The 17,676-nt window shown below is 46.7% G+C and overlaps 1 protein-coding gene across 3 annotated transcripts in view; it reads right to left on the reverse strand.

Moving 5' to 3' along the window:
• The window catches only part of WDR4 (WDR4 tRNA N7-guanosine methyltransferase non-catalytic subunit), a 154,505-nt gene that overhangs the window by 124,965 nt on the left and 11,864 nt on the right, over positions 1 to 17,676 (reverse strand). For 2 of the 3 annotated variants that reach the window (XM_077293516.1, XM_077293515.1), the window contains exons 3-4: positions 2,436 to 2,498; positions 2,211 to 2,357 (exon numbers count right to left, since the gene is read on the reverse strand). The exons of the other annotated variant lie outside the window; for it this stretch is intronic. In XM_077293516.1, the coding sequence (XP_077149631.1) occupies positions 2,211 to 2,357; positions 2,436 to 2,498 (210 nt within the window). The remainder of the gene's footprint in view (positions 1 to 2,210; positions 2,358 to 2,435; positions 2,499 to 17,676) is intronic. 3 annotated transcript variants of the gene reach the window in all.

Genomic DNA, 17,676 nt, shown 5'->3' on the forward strand with positions numbered 1-17,676 from the left:
GTAGCAGAGCGCGCTCTGCCGAAAATGGCCGCCTCCTCACTATGGGTCCGTCCAGGTCTCCTCAGCCACCGGAGCTTCCCGGTCGCAGCGGTCCCCTCACAGGTTCCAGAGGAATCGCCCGGAGCCAGGGGAGCTCAGCGGTGGTAAATATACTGGCGTATCTGGGGCTCTTGAGTGCAGGATTATGGTAGGATTCAGGAGCTCTCTCGGAATGCGTCCTCTCTCCTTCACTACATAGCCACGCCCCCAAAGCCTCTTTCTATTTATTATTGCCTTGTTTGCACTATATTTTGCGCTCTTTTTCTTTACCCCTTATGAGTGGCAGACAGTATTAGTAATTTCCGGGACTCATCGCCTGTGTATTCGGTGAGTGGTGGCAGCGTGTATGAGCGGGTGTGTGGCCTGGTTCGGTGTGTGATTTATGCTCCCATTACAGCATAGGACAGAGGTTGAATGCTGGACTAAGAGTGGGGAGATAGATTAACCCTTGCAGGCACAACCCAAGTCACGTGCTCAGAGCGGCCATGTGACGAATTGGTAGCAGCACGGAGAGGGATCCAGTACTCAAAGATGAGCCAGACATGTGCAAATCCACAATTCTCTTCCTGATATCTTGGCGGATTTCTTTAGACTTTCCCATGATGCTACACAAAGAAGCAGTGTGTTTCAGGTGTGTATTAAAATACATCCACAGGTGTGTCTCTAATTAACTCAGATGTTGCCAAAAAACATCAATTAGAAGCTTCCAAACACATGATATCATCATACGGGCAGTCCAGAATTGTTTAAAGGCAGAGTAATCTTCGTGTATGGAAACTTCTGACTTTGCAGTAAGTAATAATAACTTAAACCATTCTCTCGCTCTCATTATTCTGGCATTTGGCAAATATTAATTATGGTAATCCTAACTGACCTAAAACGGGAAAGGTTTATTCTGATTTCATGTCTGATATTGAGAAAAACCTGCAGATGTGTCTTTATATATAGTGGATGGAAACTTCTTGTTTCAACTGTATTTGTAGACAGCTATTAAGTCTCCTCTTACTCTTTTTTTTTTTTTTTTTTTTGCAAGATCACAAACATTCCCAGATCCTGTAACCGTTCCTCATAGGACATACTTTGCAGTCCACTCGCCATCCTGATCGCTCTTCTCTGAACTTGCTCCAGTTTGTTGATGTCTTTTTTAAAATGTGGTGCCCAAAACTGGACACAATATTCCAGATGAGGCCTGACCAAAGAGGAGTAGAGGGCAATAATGACTTCACGTGATCTAGACTCTTTGCTTCTCATATACATCCTAGAACGGTGTTTGCCTTTTTTTGCTGCTGCATCACACTGTTGACTCATGTGCAGTCTGTGATCTATTAGTATACCCAAGTCTTTTTCACACGTACCGTTACTTAGTTCTATTTCTCCCATTCTGTAGATGCAATTTTCGTTTTTCTTGCCTAGATGTAGAATCTTTCATTTCTCCCTGTTAAACACCATTCTATTAGTTGCTGCCCATTGTTAAAGCTTATCTAGATCCTTCTGAATATTTTCTGTCTTCTCTAGTGTTAGCTATCCCTCCTAGCTGTGCATCATCTGCAAATTTAAATAATTTACCTTCAGTTCCCTTATCTAGATCATTTATAAAGATGTTAGACAACACTGGGGCCAGGACAGAGCCTTGTGGCACCCCACTTTAAACACTCTTCCAATTGGATGTGCAACCATTTATTACCACTCTGAGAACGACCACTGAGCCAGTTATGAATCCATCTAGCCGTAGCCTTGTCAATCCCATTCTTGGTCATTTTTTCGATAAGCATAGAATGAGAATACTTTATCAAATGCTTTGCTGAAGTCGAGATATACTATATCTACCGCATTTCCCTGATCCACCCAGTCAGTGATTCCGTCAGAAGGAAATTAGATTAATCTGGCATGACTTTCTACAAATCCATGCCGTCTCTGGTTAATTTACTGTATTCTTATCCAAGTATTTACATGCTGTTTAATAATTTTTTTCAAAGAACTTTCCTGGTATAGAAGGCTCACTACCCTGTAATTCCCTGGCTCCGTCTTCTTTCCTTTTCTGAAGATGGGGATAACATTTGCCCTTCTCCTTACTGCGCCACAATGCTCCTGACGCCATCCCCAAACCCTCCCTCCCCCAAACTCTCCCTCCCCCAGATACCCTACACCTCCCCACTCACTGACTTTCTCACCGAACACTGATCAGCTCCCAGCTCGGAGATGTCTTGAACAGGACAAGTCTTTTACTGTCGTCAGTGAGAGCAAAGAACTGCCCAGAAGATGAAAACGATGCAGCCAAGATCATCTCTGGCTCCGAGGCCACGGTAGATGGGTTCTGTCTGCCAGGCAACAACACACAGGGCGTCACAACCCAGGTTACAAACACGTCACATCCCACCGCCACAGGGACTACTCACCGCTGAGCCAGGGGCCTCCGCTCCAGAGAGCCACAATCAAATGTGAAAAATGGCTCATCTGACCTGAAACAGCAAGAAACAGTCAAGAAATGGCAAAAAGCAGGGAGCTCCTTCCCAGGGCCGGCATTTAGGGGATGCAAACTGGGCAACTGCACAGGACCCTCACTCCCCCGGGGGCCCCAGTCAGTGGCATACTGCTAGCAGTGGCAGAACGCGTGGCCGCTATGAGGCCTGTGATTTGGGGGATCCCTGTGCCAGCCCAGGGCACCCCCCACCTAGAATTGCACAACAAAGCAAGGATGGAGGCAGTAAGCCATCCGATCCGTCCCTCATCATACTCCCTCGACGCAGAGGAGAAGCGCAGCGGCGACTAGAGCAGTGGAAGAACGAGGAGAGGTATTATTTAACCCCCTTCAAGTTGCGGCCCTTTTTTGTTTTTGCGTTTTCGTTTTTCACTCCCCTCCTTCCCAGAGCCATAACTTTTTTATTTTTCCGTCAATATGGCCATGTGAGGGCTTATTTTTTGCGGGACGAGTTGTACTTTTGAACGACACCATTGGTTTTACCATGTCTTTTACTAGAAACCGGGAAAAAAATTCCAAGTGTGGTGAAATTGCAAAAAAAGTGCAATCCCACACTTGTTTTTTGTTTGGCTTTTTTGCTAGGTTCACTAAATGCTAAAACTGACCTGCCATTGTGATTCTCTAGGTCATTACGAGTTCATAGACACCAAACATGACTAGTTTTTTTTTTTTATCCAAGCGGTGAAAAAAATATTCAAAACTTTGCTTTAAAAAAAAAAGTGCCATTTTCCGATACCCGAAGCGTCTCCATTTTTCGTGATCTGGGGTCGGGTGAGGGCTTATTTTTTGCGTGCCGTGCTGGCGTTTTTAATAATATCAATTTTGTGCAGATACGTTCTTTTGATCGCCCGTTATTGCATTTTAATGCAATGTCGCGGCGACCAAAAAACGTAATTCTGGCGTTTTGAATTTTTTTCTCGCTACGCTGTTTAGCGATCAGGTTACACGTACGGCGCATGTCGTGAAAGGGTTAAAATCAGTGAGAACATTAGAACACTGTGGTGCACATTATACATACTGTACGGAGGACTAAGGGGAGCGCATTATGCTGCATAGAGGGCTAGAGGAAGAGAATTATGCTGCATGGAGGACTATGGGGAAACGCATTATGCTGTATAGAGGACTATGGGGGAAGCGCATTATGCTGTATAGAGGGCAAGGGGAAGCGAATTATGCTGCATGGAGGGCAAGGGGAAACGCATTATGCTGTATAGAGGACTATGGGGGAAGCGCATTATGCTGTATAGAGGACTATGGTGGAAGCGCATTATGCTGCATAGAGGGCAAGGGGAAGCGCATTATGCTGCATGGAGGGCTAGGGGGAGCACATTACCCCCTATGGAGGACTATGGGGGAACGCATTATGCTGCATGGAGGGCTAAGGGGAGCGCATTACCCCCTATGGAGGACTATGGGGGAACGCATTACGCCATAAGGAGGACTATGGGGGAACGCATTATACTGTATGGAAGTCTATGTGGGGACCATTATACTGTATGAGAGCAATTATACAGAGTAAAGGTTTGTGTGGGGTCCATCATACTTTGGGGGACTGTGTGGGGGCCAATGATGCTATGTCTCTGTAGGTATGTGCAAGTGCCAATATGCATGCGCTCCGTCCGAGCACGTGCAGATACGCATGCGCTCCGTCCGAGCACGTGCAGATACGCATGCGCTCCGTCCGAGCACGTGCAGATACGCATGCGCTCCGTCCGAGCACGTGCAGATACGCATGCGCTCCGTCCGAGCACGTGCAGATACGCATGCGCTCCGTCCGAGCACGTGCAGATACGCATGCGCTCCGTCCGAGCACGTGCAGATACGCATGCGCTCCGTCCGAGCACGTGCAGATACGCATGCGCTCCGTCCGAGCACGTGCAGATACGCATGCGCTCCGTCCGAGCACGTGCAGATACGCATGCGCTCCGTCCGAGCACGTGCAGATACGCATGCGCTCCGTCCGAGCACGTGCAGATACGCATGCGCTCCGTCCGAGCACGTGCAGATACGCATGCGCTCCGTCCGAGCACGTGCCGGAATGTATGTATGTGTCAGTATGTATGTGGCTGGTGCATGCATGTATCGGTATGTATGTGCTGTGTGTGCGCGCTATGTGTATATACATGCTGATTGTGTATTCGTGTGTGCCACATACTGTGTATATTTCGCATCCACATTTGTAACTACTGGCAGCGCAGACGGGAGTCAATAGGTGAAACATCAGCAATCACCCAATGACACTCCTGTATGGGGACAGATTGATCTAATAGGAATCATTCTGTGCTGGTGTAAAGAGGTCGGGAAACAAGAGCCAAACGACTCCAATACTGTCGATCACACGCGTTTAGCGGCCTGAACCCATTGTGTGGTGACAGCATTTAATCGGCATTATCCAGACATATGTCAGTAGGCCCAAGGACATGAGATTGAGTTCATGTGAGAATGACTGGTGACCCTAAGGGTATGTTCCCAAGGTCAGGAAGCGCTGCGGGTTGGACGTTGCGTACATCAGCAGCGTCCAAATGTTACAGCATAGTGGATGGGATTTGAAGAAACGCCATGTCCACTATGCGTGCAGGGACACCTCCGGCTTCCCTGCGGAGACTGACATGTGGCGCGTCTTTCCAGACCGCAGCATGTCAATTTATCTTGCTAATACACTCAGCCTCCGCAAGATAAATTTCCCGCCCAATGTATAGGATGTGGTGATTCGGCACGGTTCAATGCGGAATCACCTGTGTTCAAAAGCCGGCAGCGCTATGGATGGAGCGGACATGTGCTGCATCCAAAGCGCTTCCGATTCCTGACCTTGGGAACATACTCTTATTGTAATGAATTCACTGGCTGTCATTTGTGGACTGGCTGCTGATCAGCTATTGTATCTATCCTAAGTTCTACTATCTATGGGAAACAAAGGCATAGTGTGTGAATGTTTGTTAAAGGGAATCTGTTACGGATCTGCAACACAGGACTATGGTTGAAGGGGAAAACTGCACTATGACTAGGCTGAAACCCTACGATGGAGTGGGCGACCCATTCCTTGCAAATAGACCCACCGACGATCCTAGGTTAATCTCAAGCAAAGACCTATAGATAAGGGGAAGGAGGTCCCTAAAAGAACTAAGGGCTGGGTACAAAAACGTGTCACCTCCTAATAGAAAACACAGAGAAGGCTGCAGAAACCAAAAGAAAACAGAAACTAAGGCTAGCAGAACCAGAGGTACCAGCACTGCACAAATAACACACAGAACACTAAGCAAAGCACCAAGCTAGAGGTTTAGAGAATCCAGGTTGGGACAATCAGGTCACCTGGCCTCGTACATGAATGGACTCTCATCCCAAGCTTGTCGTTCCCTCTTCTCAGTGGGTGCCCAACAAAAGTGGGGTGCCAATGCTGGGGGTAGTCGGCCCTTGAAGCCCCAATGTTGTAGCTGCTCTAATTCCGGTGAACCAGCAGAAGGGTAATTTGCACCACCTTGGGTAATTGCTGGGACTGTTCCACACTATCAAGCAAATAAGGCAGCACACTGCAGCGCTGAAACATGCAAACATGATACACGAAAATTGAACTGCATTACTGCACTAGAAATATGAAAAATTAGAGCGTTTAGCGCATAAAAATGGCCAATTTTATGTGTACCTGGTGTTTCATGTTTGCATGTTTCAGCGCTGCAGTGTGCTGCCTTATTTACTTGACTGTATATGAGTTGGTGACTCTAGGTTCAGCACCTGTTCACACTTAGTCTATGTTTGGATGTGACGGTAAGTTTTTTCAAATGTTCCACACTATGTCACGCTCACTGTGTTGTCTGAGTAGTGTTCTGCCCACGGAAAAAGGAGTGCGGGCATTCAGTGGGATGATCCCTGATCCACGTGGTATTGAGCAAACAGAAGGGAACACCCACTGAATCCGCATGTCTTCACACTTGAAGGCAGCAGTGTGATACTACTGAGCCCAGCGGATCCGCAGGGGACTGTGTTGTGAACTCTATTTCTGGGCTCCCTCTTGTGGTCACAAGTGGTACTGTGTGAGTGCTGTCTTTCTGCAGGTTTGTGACTGGCATCAGCTGTCTCGTTATCTGTGGGCTGGTTTTCTATTTAAGCTCACTTGGACTCTCAGTCTATGCCTGCTGTCAATGTATTCAGTGCTATTCTGATTCCTTCTGACTACCTTGCTCCCAGTCTCTTCAAGAGAAGCTAAGTTTCCGTTTTGTTCATTTTTTGATCATCAGTGTTCTATATGTTTCTTGTCCAGCTTGCTAATATGTGATTTCCCAGCTTGCTGGTAGCTCTGGGGGGCCGAGTTTCTCCCCCCACACCGTTAGTTGGTGTGGGGGGTTCTTGAATTCTCAGCGTGGATATTTTGGTAGGGTTTTTTACTGACCGCACAGTTCGCTATCTGTTTTCTGCTATCTAGTATTAGCGGGCCTCATTTGCTGAATCTGTTTTCTTTCCTACGTGTGTCTTTTCTCCTTACCTCACCGTTATTATTTGTTGGGGGCTTCCTATATCTTTGGAGTTATTTCTCTTGAGGCAAGTGAGGTCTTGCTTTCTCTTTAGGGGTAGTCAGTTTCTCAGGCTGCGTCGAGACGTCCAGGATTTTAGGCACGTTCACCGGCTACCTTTAGTGTGTTTGGATAGGATCAGGTTTTGCGGTCACTCCAGTTACCACCTCCCTAGAGCTCGTGTCTATGTTTAGTTACTTAGCTAGTATTTCCTGTGATCCCCAGCCACTGGGATCATAACAGTACAGCAGGCCAAAAAAGTGTTTAATGCATCGCATGAAGTGGGATAAAAGAAGTCCTGAGTACAATATTTTATTTTTCTTCCTTTGCTGCAGTCTGTCTAGCTTCTCTCATCCCCTTAATCTCTGGGTGGTTTTGAGCTCAGCTGCAGACATGGATATTCAGAGTCTGACTTCCAGTGTGGATCATCTTGCTGCAAAGGTGCAAAATATTCAGGATTTTGTTGTTCATAGCCCTATGTCTGAGCCAAAGATACCTATTCCTGAGTTGTTTTCTGGAGATAGATCTAGGTTTCTGAATTTTAGGAATAATTGTAAATTGTTTCTATCTTTGAGACCTCGTTCCTCTGGTGATTCCGCTCAGCAAGTTAAAATTGTTATCTCCTTGTTACGCGGCGACCCTCAAGATTGGGCTTTCTCTCTGGCGCCAGGAGATCCTGCATTGCTGAATGTGGATGCGTTTTTTCTGGCGCTTGGACTGCTTTATGAGGAACCTAATCTTGAGAACCAGGCAGAAAAGGCTTTGCTGGCTCTCTGTCAGGGACAGGATGAAGCAGAGGTGTATTGTCAAAAATTTCGGAAATGGTCAGTGCTTTCTCAATGGAATGAGTGTGCCCTGGCTGCAAATATCAGAGAGGGTCTTTCTGAAGCCATTAAGAATGTTATGGTGGGGTTCCCCACGCCTGCAAGTCTGAGTGATTCAATGGCTTTGGCCATTCAGATTGATCGGCGTTTACGGGAGCGCAAATCTGCGCATCCTCTGGCAGTGTTCTCTGAACAGAGACCTGAGTCAATGCAATGTGACAGAATTCTGACTAGAATTGAGCGACAAAGTCATAGACGTCAAAATGGGTTGTGCTTTTACTGTGGTGATTCTACTCATGTTATCTCAGCATGCTCTAAGCGCTTAAAAAAACGCTAAACCTGTCACCATTGGTACTATAGAGCCTAAGTTCATTTTGTCTGTTACTTTAATCTGTTCTTTGTCATCCTACTCGGTTATGGCTTTTGTGGATTCAGGTGCTGCCCTGAATCTTATGGATTTGTCGTTTGCCAAGCGCTGTGGTTTTGTTCTGGAGCCTTTGGAATTTCCTATTCCACTGAGGGGAATAGATGCTACGCCATTGGCTGAGAATAAGCCTCAGTATTGGACTCAAGTGACCATGTGCATGACTCCTGTACATCAGGAGGTGATTCGCTTTCTTGTGCTGCATAATTTGCATGATGTTGTCGTGTTGGGTCTGCCATGGCTGCAGGCCCATAATCCAGTTCTGGATTGGAAAGCTATGTCTGTGTCAAGTTGGGGTTGTCAGGGGATTCATGGCGATGTCCCTTTGGTGTCAATTGCTTCTTCCACTCCTTCTGAGGTCCCTGAGTTTTTGTCGGACTACCAAAATGTATTTGATGAGCCCAGATCCGGTGCCCTGCCTCCTCATAGGGATTGTGATTGTGCTATAAATTTGATTCCTGGCAGTAAGTTCCCTAAGGGACGACTTTTTAATTTGTCTATACCAGAACATGCCGCGATGCGGAGTTATATAAAGGAGTCTTTGGCGAAGGGACATATTCGCCCATCCTCCTCCCCTCTTGGTGCAGGATTCTTTTTTGTGGCCAAGAAGGATGGTTCTCTGAGATCTTGTATATATTACCGTCTTCTAAATAAAATCACGGTCAAATTTCAGTATCCTTTGCCATTATTGTCTGATCTGTTTGCTCGGATTAAGGGATCCAGTTGGTTCACCAAGATAGATCTTCATGGTGCGTATAACCTTGTGCGTATCAAGCAGGGGGACGAATGGAAAACAGCATTTAATACGACCGAAGGCCATTTTGAGTACTTGGTGATGCCTTTTGGACTCTCTAATGCTCCTTCTGTGTTTCAGTCCTTTATGCATGACATTTTCCGAGAATATCTGGATAAATTTATGATTGTGTATCTGGATGACATTTTGGTCTTTTCTGATGATTGGGAGTCCCATGTGAAGCAGGTCAGGATGGTGTTTCAGGTCCTGCGTGCTAATGCTTTATTTGTGAAGGGCTCAAAATGCCTCTTCGGAGTACAGAAGGTTTCCTTTTTGGGTTTTATTTTTTCTCCTTCTACTATTGAGATGGACCCAGTCAAGGTCCAGGCTATTCATGACTGGACTCAGCCTACATCTGTTAAGAGTCTTCAGAAGTTCTTGGGTTTTGCTAATTTTTACCGTCGCTTCATCGCTAATTTTTCTGGCGTGGTTAAGCCCTTGACGGATTTGACCAAGAAAGGTTCTGATGTGACTAATTGGTCTCCTGCGGCAGTGGAAGCCTTTCGGGAGCTGAAGCGCCGGTTTTCTTCAGCTCCAGTCTTATGTCAGCCTGATGTCTCTCTTCCTTTCCAGGTCGAGGTGGATGCTTATGAGATTGGAGCAGGGGCTGTTTTGTCGCAGAGAAGCTCTGATGGCTCTGTGATGAAGCCTTGTGCCTTCTTTTCAAGAAAGTTTTCGCCTGCCGAGCGGAATTATGATGTTGGTAATTGGGAGTTGTTGGCTATGAAGTGGGCATTTGAGGAGTGGCGACATTGGCTCGAGGGAGCTAGGCATCGTGTGGTGGTCTTGACTGATCACAAAAATCTGATTTATCTCGAGTCTGCCAAGCGCCTGAATCCTAGACAGGCTTGTTGGTCGTTGTTTTTCTCCCGTTTCGATTTCGTGGTCTCGTACCTGCCTGGTTCGAAGAACGTGAAGGCTGATGCCCTTTCTAGGAGTTTTGTGCCTGACTCTCCGGGAGTTTCAGTGCCGGCTGGTATCCTCAAAGAGGGAGTGATTTTGTCTGTCATTTCCCCAGATCTGCGACGAGTGCTGCAGAAACTTCAGGCTGATAGACCTGACCGTTGCCCACCAGAGAGACTGTTTGTCCCAGATAGATGGACCAGCAGAGTTATTTCCGAGGTTCATTCTTCGGTGTTGGCAGGTCATCCTGGGATTTTTGGTACCAGAGATTTGGTGGCTAGGTCCTTCTGGTGGCCTTCCTTGTCGCGGGATGTGCGTTCCTTTGTGCAGTCCTGTGGGATTTGTGCTCGGGCTAAGCCTTGCTGTTCTCGTGCCAGCGGTTTGCTTTTGCCTTTGCCTGTCCCGAAGAGGCCTTGGACGCACATTTCCATGGATTTTATTTCAGATCTTCCAGTATCTCAGAGAATGTCTGTCATCTGGGTGATGTGTGATCGTTTTTCCAAAATGGTCCATTTGGTGCCCTTTCCTAAGTTGCCTTCCTCCTGCGATTTGGTTCCTTTATTTTTTCAGAATGTGGTTCGCCTGCACGGCATTCCTGAAAATATTGTGTCTGACAGAGGATCCCAGTTTGTGTCCAGATTTTGGCCGATTTTTTGTGCTAAGATGGGCATTGATTTGTCTTTTTCGTCGGCCTTCCATCCTCAGACGAATGGCCAAACCGAGCGAACTAATCAGACGTTGGAAACTTATTTAAGATGTTTTGTTTCTGCTGATCAGGATGATTGGGTTACTTTTTTGCCATTGGCCGAGTTTGCCCTTAATAATCGGGCTAGTTCTGCTACTTTGGTTTCGCCTTTTTTCTGCAATTCTGGTTTTCATCCTCGTTTTTCCTCGGGTCAGATTGAGCCTTCTGACTGTCCGGGGGTGGATTCTGTGGTGGATAGGTTGCAGCAGATTTGGAACCATGTGGTGGACAATTTGAAGTTGTCACAGGAGAAGGCTCAGCGCTTTGCCAACCGCCGTCGCGGTGTTGGTCCCCGACTTCATGTTAGGGATTTGGTATGGCTGTCTTCTCGGTATGTTCCTATGAAGGTCTCCTCTCCTAAATTCAAGCCTCGCTTCATCGGTCCTTATAAGATTTTGGAAATCCTTAACCCGGTGTCTTTTCGTTTGGACCTCCCAGCATCGTTTGCCATTCATAATGTGTTCCATAGGTCTTTGTTGCGGAGGTATGTGGTGCCTGTGGTTCCTTCTGTTGAGCCTCCTGCTCCGGTGCTGGTTGAGGGCGAATTGGAGTACGTGGTGGAGAAGATCTTGGATTCTCGTATTTCCAGACGGAGGCTTCAGTATTTAGTTAAGTGGAAGGGCTATGGTCAGGAGGATAATTCCTGGGTTGTCGCCTCTGATGTCCATGCGGCCGATTTGGTTTGTGCCTTCCATGCGGCTCATCCTGATCGCCCTGGGGGTCTTGATGAGGGTTCGGTGACCCCTCCTCAAGGGGGGGGGGTACTGTTGCGAACTCTATTTCTGGGCTCCCTCTTGTGGTCACAAGTGGTACTGTGTGAGTGCTGTCTTTCTGCAGGTTTGTGACTGGCATCAGCTGTCTCGTTATCTGTGGGCTGGTTTTCTATTTAAGCTCACTTGGACTCTCAGTCTATGCCTGCTGTCAATGTATTCAGTGCTATTCTGATTCCTTCTGACTACCTTGCTCCCAGTCTTTTCAAGAGAAGCTAAGTTTCCGTTTTGTTCATTTTTTGATCATCAGTGTTCTATATGTTTCTTGTCCAGCTTGCTAATATGTGATTTCCCAGCTTGCTGGTAGCTCTGGGGGGCTGAGTTTCTCCCCCTACACCGTTAGTTGGTGTGGGGGTTCTTGAATTCTCAGCGTGGATATTTTGGTAGGGTTTTTTACTGACCGCACAGTTCGCTATCTGTTTTCTGCTATCTAGTATTAGCGGGCCTCATTTGCTGAATCTGTTTTCATTCCTACGTGTGTCTTTTCTCCTTACCTCACCGTTATTATTTGTTGGGGGCTTCCTATATCTTTGGGGTTATTTCTCTTGAGGCAAGTGAGGTCTTGCTTTCTCTTTAGGGGTAGTCAGTTTCTCAGGCTGCGTCGAGACGTCCAGGATTTTAGGCACGTTCACTGTTATGGTTTCCAATAGCAAGGAAACATCAGAAGCATAGAATAAACGGACAAGCTCTCGGGTGATGGAAACTAGAGCTGACCGCGATGCTAAACCTACACACCACACTAGAAGTAGCCAGGGGGCATTCCTGCGTTGTCTCTAGATGCCGCGCGCCAGCCGGAGAACTAACTACCCCTGGTAGAAGAAAACACAGTCCTGGCTTGCCTCCAGAGAATGTCCCCACAGGCGATAGCAGCCCCCCACATATAATAACGGTGAGAGCAGATGAAAAGACACACGTAGTATGAAAGCAGATTTAGCACAGAGAGGCCTGCTAACTAAATAGCAGAAAGATACAACAGAGGACTTCGCGGTCAGCTGCAAAACCCTTCAAAACACCATCCTGAAATTACCTTAACTCATGTGACAACTCATGCCACTGGAGTGGTAATTTCAGCCCAACAAGAGCTTCCAGCTGCAGAGATTCACATAAGTGCAAACTGGACAAAACATATAAAAATAGACTTAAGGACTAAAGTGTCCAACTTAGCCGAGCAGAAAACTGGGAGCAGGAACATGCAACAGAATCACTCTGGATACATTGATGGCCAGCATTAGAATGACTGAGGAGCAAGGTTAAATAGGATACTCCCACATCCTGATAGGAACAGGTGAACTGAAGGCAAAGCCTACAGGACACCAGTACCACAAGAGACCACCGGGGGAGCCCACGAACCGAATCACAACAGTACCCCCCCCTTAAGGAGGGGGCACCGAACCCTCACAAGAACCACCAGGGCGATCTGGATGAGCCCTATGAAAGGCACGGACCAAATCAGAAGCATGAACATCAGAAGCTGTAACCCAAGAATTATCCTCTTGACCGTAGCCCTTCCATTTCACCAGATATTGAAGTCTCCGTCTGGAAACACGGGAGTCCAAGATTTTCTCCACCACGTACTCCAATTCACCCTCAACCAGCACAGGAGCAGGAGGCTCAACAGAAGGCACAAGTGGTACCTCATACCTCCGCAATAATGACCGATGGAAGACATTATGGATAGCAAAGGATGCTGGGAGGTCCAAACGAAAAGACACAGGGTTAAGAATTTCCAAAATCTTATAAGGACCGATGAACCGAGGCTTAAACTTAGGAGAAGAGACCCTCATAGGGACAAAACGGGAGGACAACCACACCAAGTCCCCAACACGAAGACGAGGACCAACACGACGATGGCGATTAGCAAAACGTTGAGTCTTCTCCTGGGACAAGTCCAAATTGTCCACCACCTGCCCCCAAATACGATGCAACCTATCCACCATGGTATCCACTCCAGGACAATCCGAAGACTCCACCTGACCAGATGAAAAACGAGGATGGAACCCTGAATTGCAAAAGAAAGGGGAGACCAAAGTGGCAGAACTGGCCCGATTATTAAGGGCAAACTCAGCCAACGGCAAAAAGGAGACCCAGTCATCCTGATCAGCAGACACGAAACACCTCAAATAAGTCTCCAAGGTCTGATTAGTACGTTCCGTCTGGCCATTTGTCTGGGGATGAAATGCAGACGAAAAAGACAAATCAATGCCCATCCTGGCACAAAACGCCCGCCAAAATCTGGACACAAACTGGGATCCCCTGTCGGAAACGATATTCTCCGGAATACCATGCAGCCGAACCACATTCTGAAAAAACAGGGGCACCAACTCAGATGAGGAAGGCAGCTTGGGTAAGGGCACCAAATGAACCATCTTAGAAAAGCGGTCACACACCACCCAAATGACGGACATCTTCTGAGAAACAGGGAGATCAGAAATAAAATCCATAGAGATGTGTGTCCAAGGCCTCTTAGGAACAGGCAAGGGCAACAACAACCCACTAGCCCGAGAACAACAAGGCTTGGCCCGAGCACAAACATCGCAAGACTGCACAAAAGTACGCACGTCCCGAGATAGGGAAGGCCACCAGAAGGACCTAGCCACCAAATCTCTGGTACCAAAAATTCCCGGATGACCTGCCAACGCAGAAGAATGAACCTCCGAGATGACTCTATTGGTCCACTCATCCGGCACAAACAATCTACCAGGCGGACAACGATCAGGCCGATCCACCTGAAACTCTTGTAAAGCACGTCGCAGGTCTGGGAAGACAGCAGACAATATCACCCCATCCTTAAGTATACCCGTAGGTTTAGAATCACCAGGGGAATCAGGTTCAAAACTCCTAGAAAGGGCATCCGCCTTCACATTCTTAGTACCTGGCAGATACGAAACCACAAAATTAAACCGGGAGAAAAACAACGACCAGCGCGCCTGTCTAGGATTCAGACGTCTGGCCGACTCAAGATAAATCAAATTTTTGTGATCAGTCAAGACCACCACCTGATGTTTAGCACCCTCAAGCCAATGACGCCACTCCTCGAATGCCCACTTCATCACCAAAAGCTCCCGATTACCGATGTCATAATTTCGCTCGGCGGGCGAAAATTTTCGAGAAAAGAACGCACAAGGTCTCATCACTGAACAATCTGAACTTTTCTGCGACAAAACCGCCCCCGCTCCGATCTCGGAAGCATCAACTTCCACCTGAAAAGGAAGAGAAACATCAGGCTGGCACAACACCGGAGCAGAAGAAAAACGGCGCTTAAGCTCCCGAAAGGCCTCCACAGCAGCAGGAGACCAATCTGCAACATCAGCACCCTTTTTAGTCAAATCAGTCAAAGGCCTGACAACGCTAGAAAAACCAGTTATGAATCGACGATAAAAGTTAGCAAAGCCCAAAAATTTCTGAAGGCCCATAAGAGAAGTCGGTTGCGTCCAGTCACGAATAGCCCGAACCTTCACAGGATCCATCTCAATAGAAGAGGGGGAAAAAAATGTACCCCAAAAAAGAAATCTTCTGAACCCCAAAAACACACTTTGAACCTTTAACAAACAGAGAATTGGTCCGCAAAACCTGAAAAACCCTCCTAACTTGTTGAACATGAGATTCCCAGTCATCCGAAAAAATCAAGATATCGTCCAAATACACAATCATAAATTTATCCAGATATTCACGGAAAATATTGTGCATAAAAGACTGAAAGACCCAAGGGGCATTTGACAGACCAAAAGGCATCACCAAATACTCAAAATGGCCCTCGGGCGTATTAAATGCGGTTTTCCACTCATCCCCCTGCTTAATTCGCACCAAATTATACGCACCGCGAAGATCAATCTTAGAGAACCACTTCGCCCCCTCAATGCGAGCAAATAAATCTGTCAGCAATGGCAAAGGATACTGATACTTGACTGTGATCTTATTCAAGAGTCTATAATCAATACAAGGTCTCAAAGAACCATCGCTTTTAGCTACGAAAAAGAACCCCGCTCCAAGAGGAGACGAAGAAGGACGAATATGCCCCTTTTCCAAGGACTCCCTAATATACTCTCGCATGGCAGCATGTTCAGGTACAGACAGATTGAATAGACGACCCTTAGGAAATTTACTGCCAGGGATCAAATCTATGGCGCAATCGCAATCTCTGTGAGGAGGAAGAGAATTAAGAGTAGATTCCTCAAAAACCTCACGATAATCAGACAAAAACTCAGGAATTTCAGAGGGAATAGATGAAGCAATGGAGACCAAAGATGTGTCCCCATGATTTCCCTGACATCCCCAGCTTAGTACAGACATTGTTTTCCAGTCAAGGACTGGGTTATGAGTTTGCAACCATGGCAATCCCAGCACCAACACATCATGTAGATTATACAGTACCAGGAAGCGAATCACCTCTTGATGGTCTGGAGTCATACGCATGGTCACTTGTGTCCAGTATTGTGGTTTATTACTAGCCAATGGTGTAGAATCAATACCCTTTAAAGGTATAGGAACTTCCAGAGGCTCTAGATCAAACCCACAGCGCCTGGCAAAGGACCAATCCATAAGACTCAAAGCGGCGCCAGAATCCACATACGCATCCGCAACAATAGAAGATAACGAACAAATTAGAGTTACAGACAAAATAAACTTGGACTGCAAAGTGCCAATAGCAGAGGATTTATCAACTTTCTTTGTTCGTTTAGAGCATGCTGATATAACATGAGTAGAATTTCCACAATAGAAGCACAAATGATTTTTGCGCCTATAAATCTGTCGTTCGCTTCTGGACAGAAAGCTATCACATTGCATACTCTGTGGTGCCTCTTCAGAAGACACCGCCAACTGGTGCACAGGTTTGCGTTCCCGTAAACGCCGATCAATCTGAATTGCCATTGTCATGGACTCATTCAGACCAGTAGGCGCAGGAAACCCCACCATGACGTCTTTTACAGCATCAGAGAGACCTTCTCTGAAAATTGCCGCCAGAGCGCACTCATTCCACTGAGTAAGCACAGACCATTTTCGAAATTTTTGGCAATATATTTCGGCTTCATCTTGCCCCTGAGAGAGGGCTATTAGGGCTTTCTCAGCCTGAATCTCCAAATTTGGTTCCTCATAAAGCAACCCCAAAGCCAGAAAAAACGCATCCACATTGAGCAACGCAGGATCCCCTGGTGCCAATGAAAATGCCCAATTTTGGGGGTCACCCCGCAGTAAAGAAATAACAATTTTTACTTGCTGGGCAGGATCTCCAGCAGAATGAGATCTCAGCGAAAGAAACAATTTACAATTGTATTTAAAATTTAGAAAACAAGATCGATCTCCAGAAAAAAACTCCGGTATAGGAATTTTAGGTTCAGACCGAGGAGCATGTAACAAAAAATCTTGTATATTCTGAACTTTAGAGGCAAGATTATTCAAATTGGTAGCCAGACTCTGGGGATCCATATTTCAACAGATAAAGTCTGAGCCATTCAGGGGTTAAGAGGAGAGGAAAACAGGAGACTGCAATTAGAGCTGGAGTGCAACTTCAGAGGAAGGAAAAAAAAAAAAAAAAGGTTTCACACAGTTCCTTTTCTCTCCTGCTTCAGCCTATAGATTAAACATTTGGGCTGGCCATACTGTTATGGTTTCCAATAGCAAGGAAACATCAGAAGCAAAGAATAAACGGACAAGCTCTCGGGTGATGGAAACTAGAGCTGACCGCGATGCTAAACCTACACACCACACTAGAAGTAGCCAGGGGGCATTCCTGCGTTGTCTCTAGATGCCGCGCGCCAGCCGGAGAACTAACTACCCCTGGTAGAAGAAAACACAGTCCTGGCTTGCCTCCAGAGAATGTCCCCACAGGAGATAGCAGCCCCCCACATATAATAACGGTGAGAGCAGATGAAAAGACACACGTAGTATGAAAGCAGATTTAGCACAGAGAGGCCCGCTAACTAAATAGCAGAAAGATACAACAGAGGACTTCGCGGTCAGCTGCAAAACCCTTCAAAACACCATCCTGAAATTACCTTAACTCATGTGACAACTCATGCCACTGGAGTGGTAATTTCAGCCCAACAAGAGCTTCCAGCTGCAGAGATTCACATAAGTGCAAACTGGACAAAACATACAAAAATAGACTTAAGGACTAAAGTGTCCAACTTAGCTGAGCAGAAAACTGGGAGCAGGAACATGCAACAGAATCACTCTGGATACATTGCTGGCCAGCA

The sequence above is a fragment of the Ranitomeya variabilis genome, chromosome 3, assembly GCF_051348905.1.
Source record: "Ranitomeya variabilis isolate aRanVar5 chromosome 3, aRanVar5.hap1, whole genome shotgun sequence".
In the NCBI taxonomy this organism is placed as follows: Eukaryota; Metazoa; Chordata; class Amphibia; order Anura; family Dendrobatidae; genus Ranitomeya; species Ranitomeya variabilis.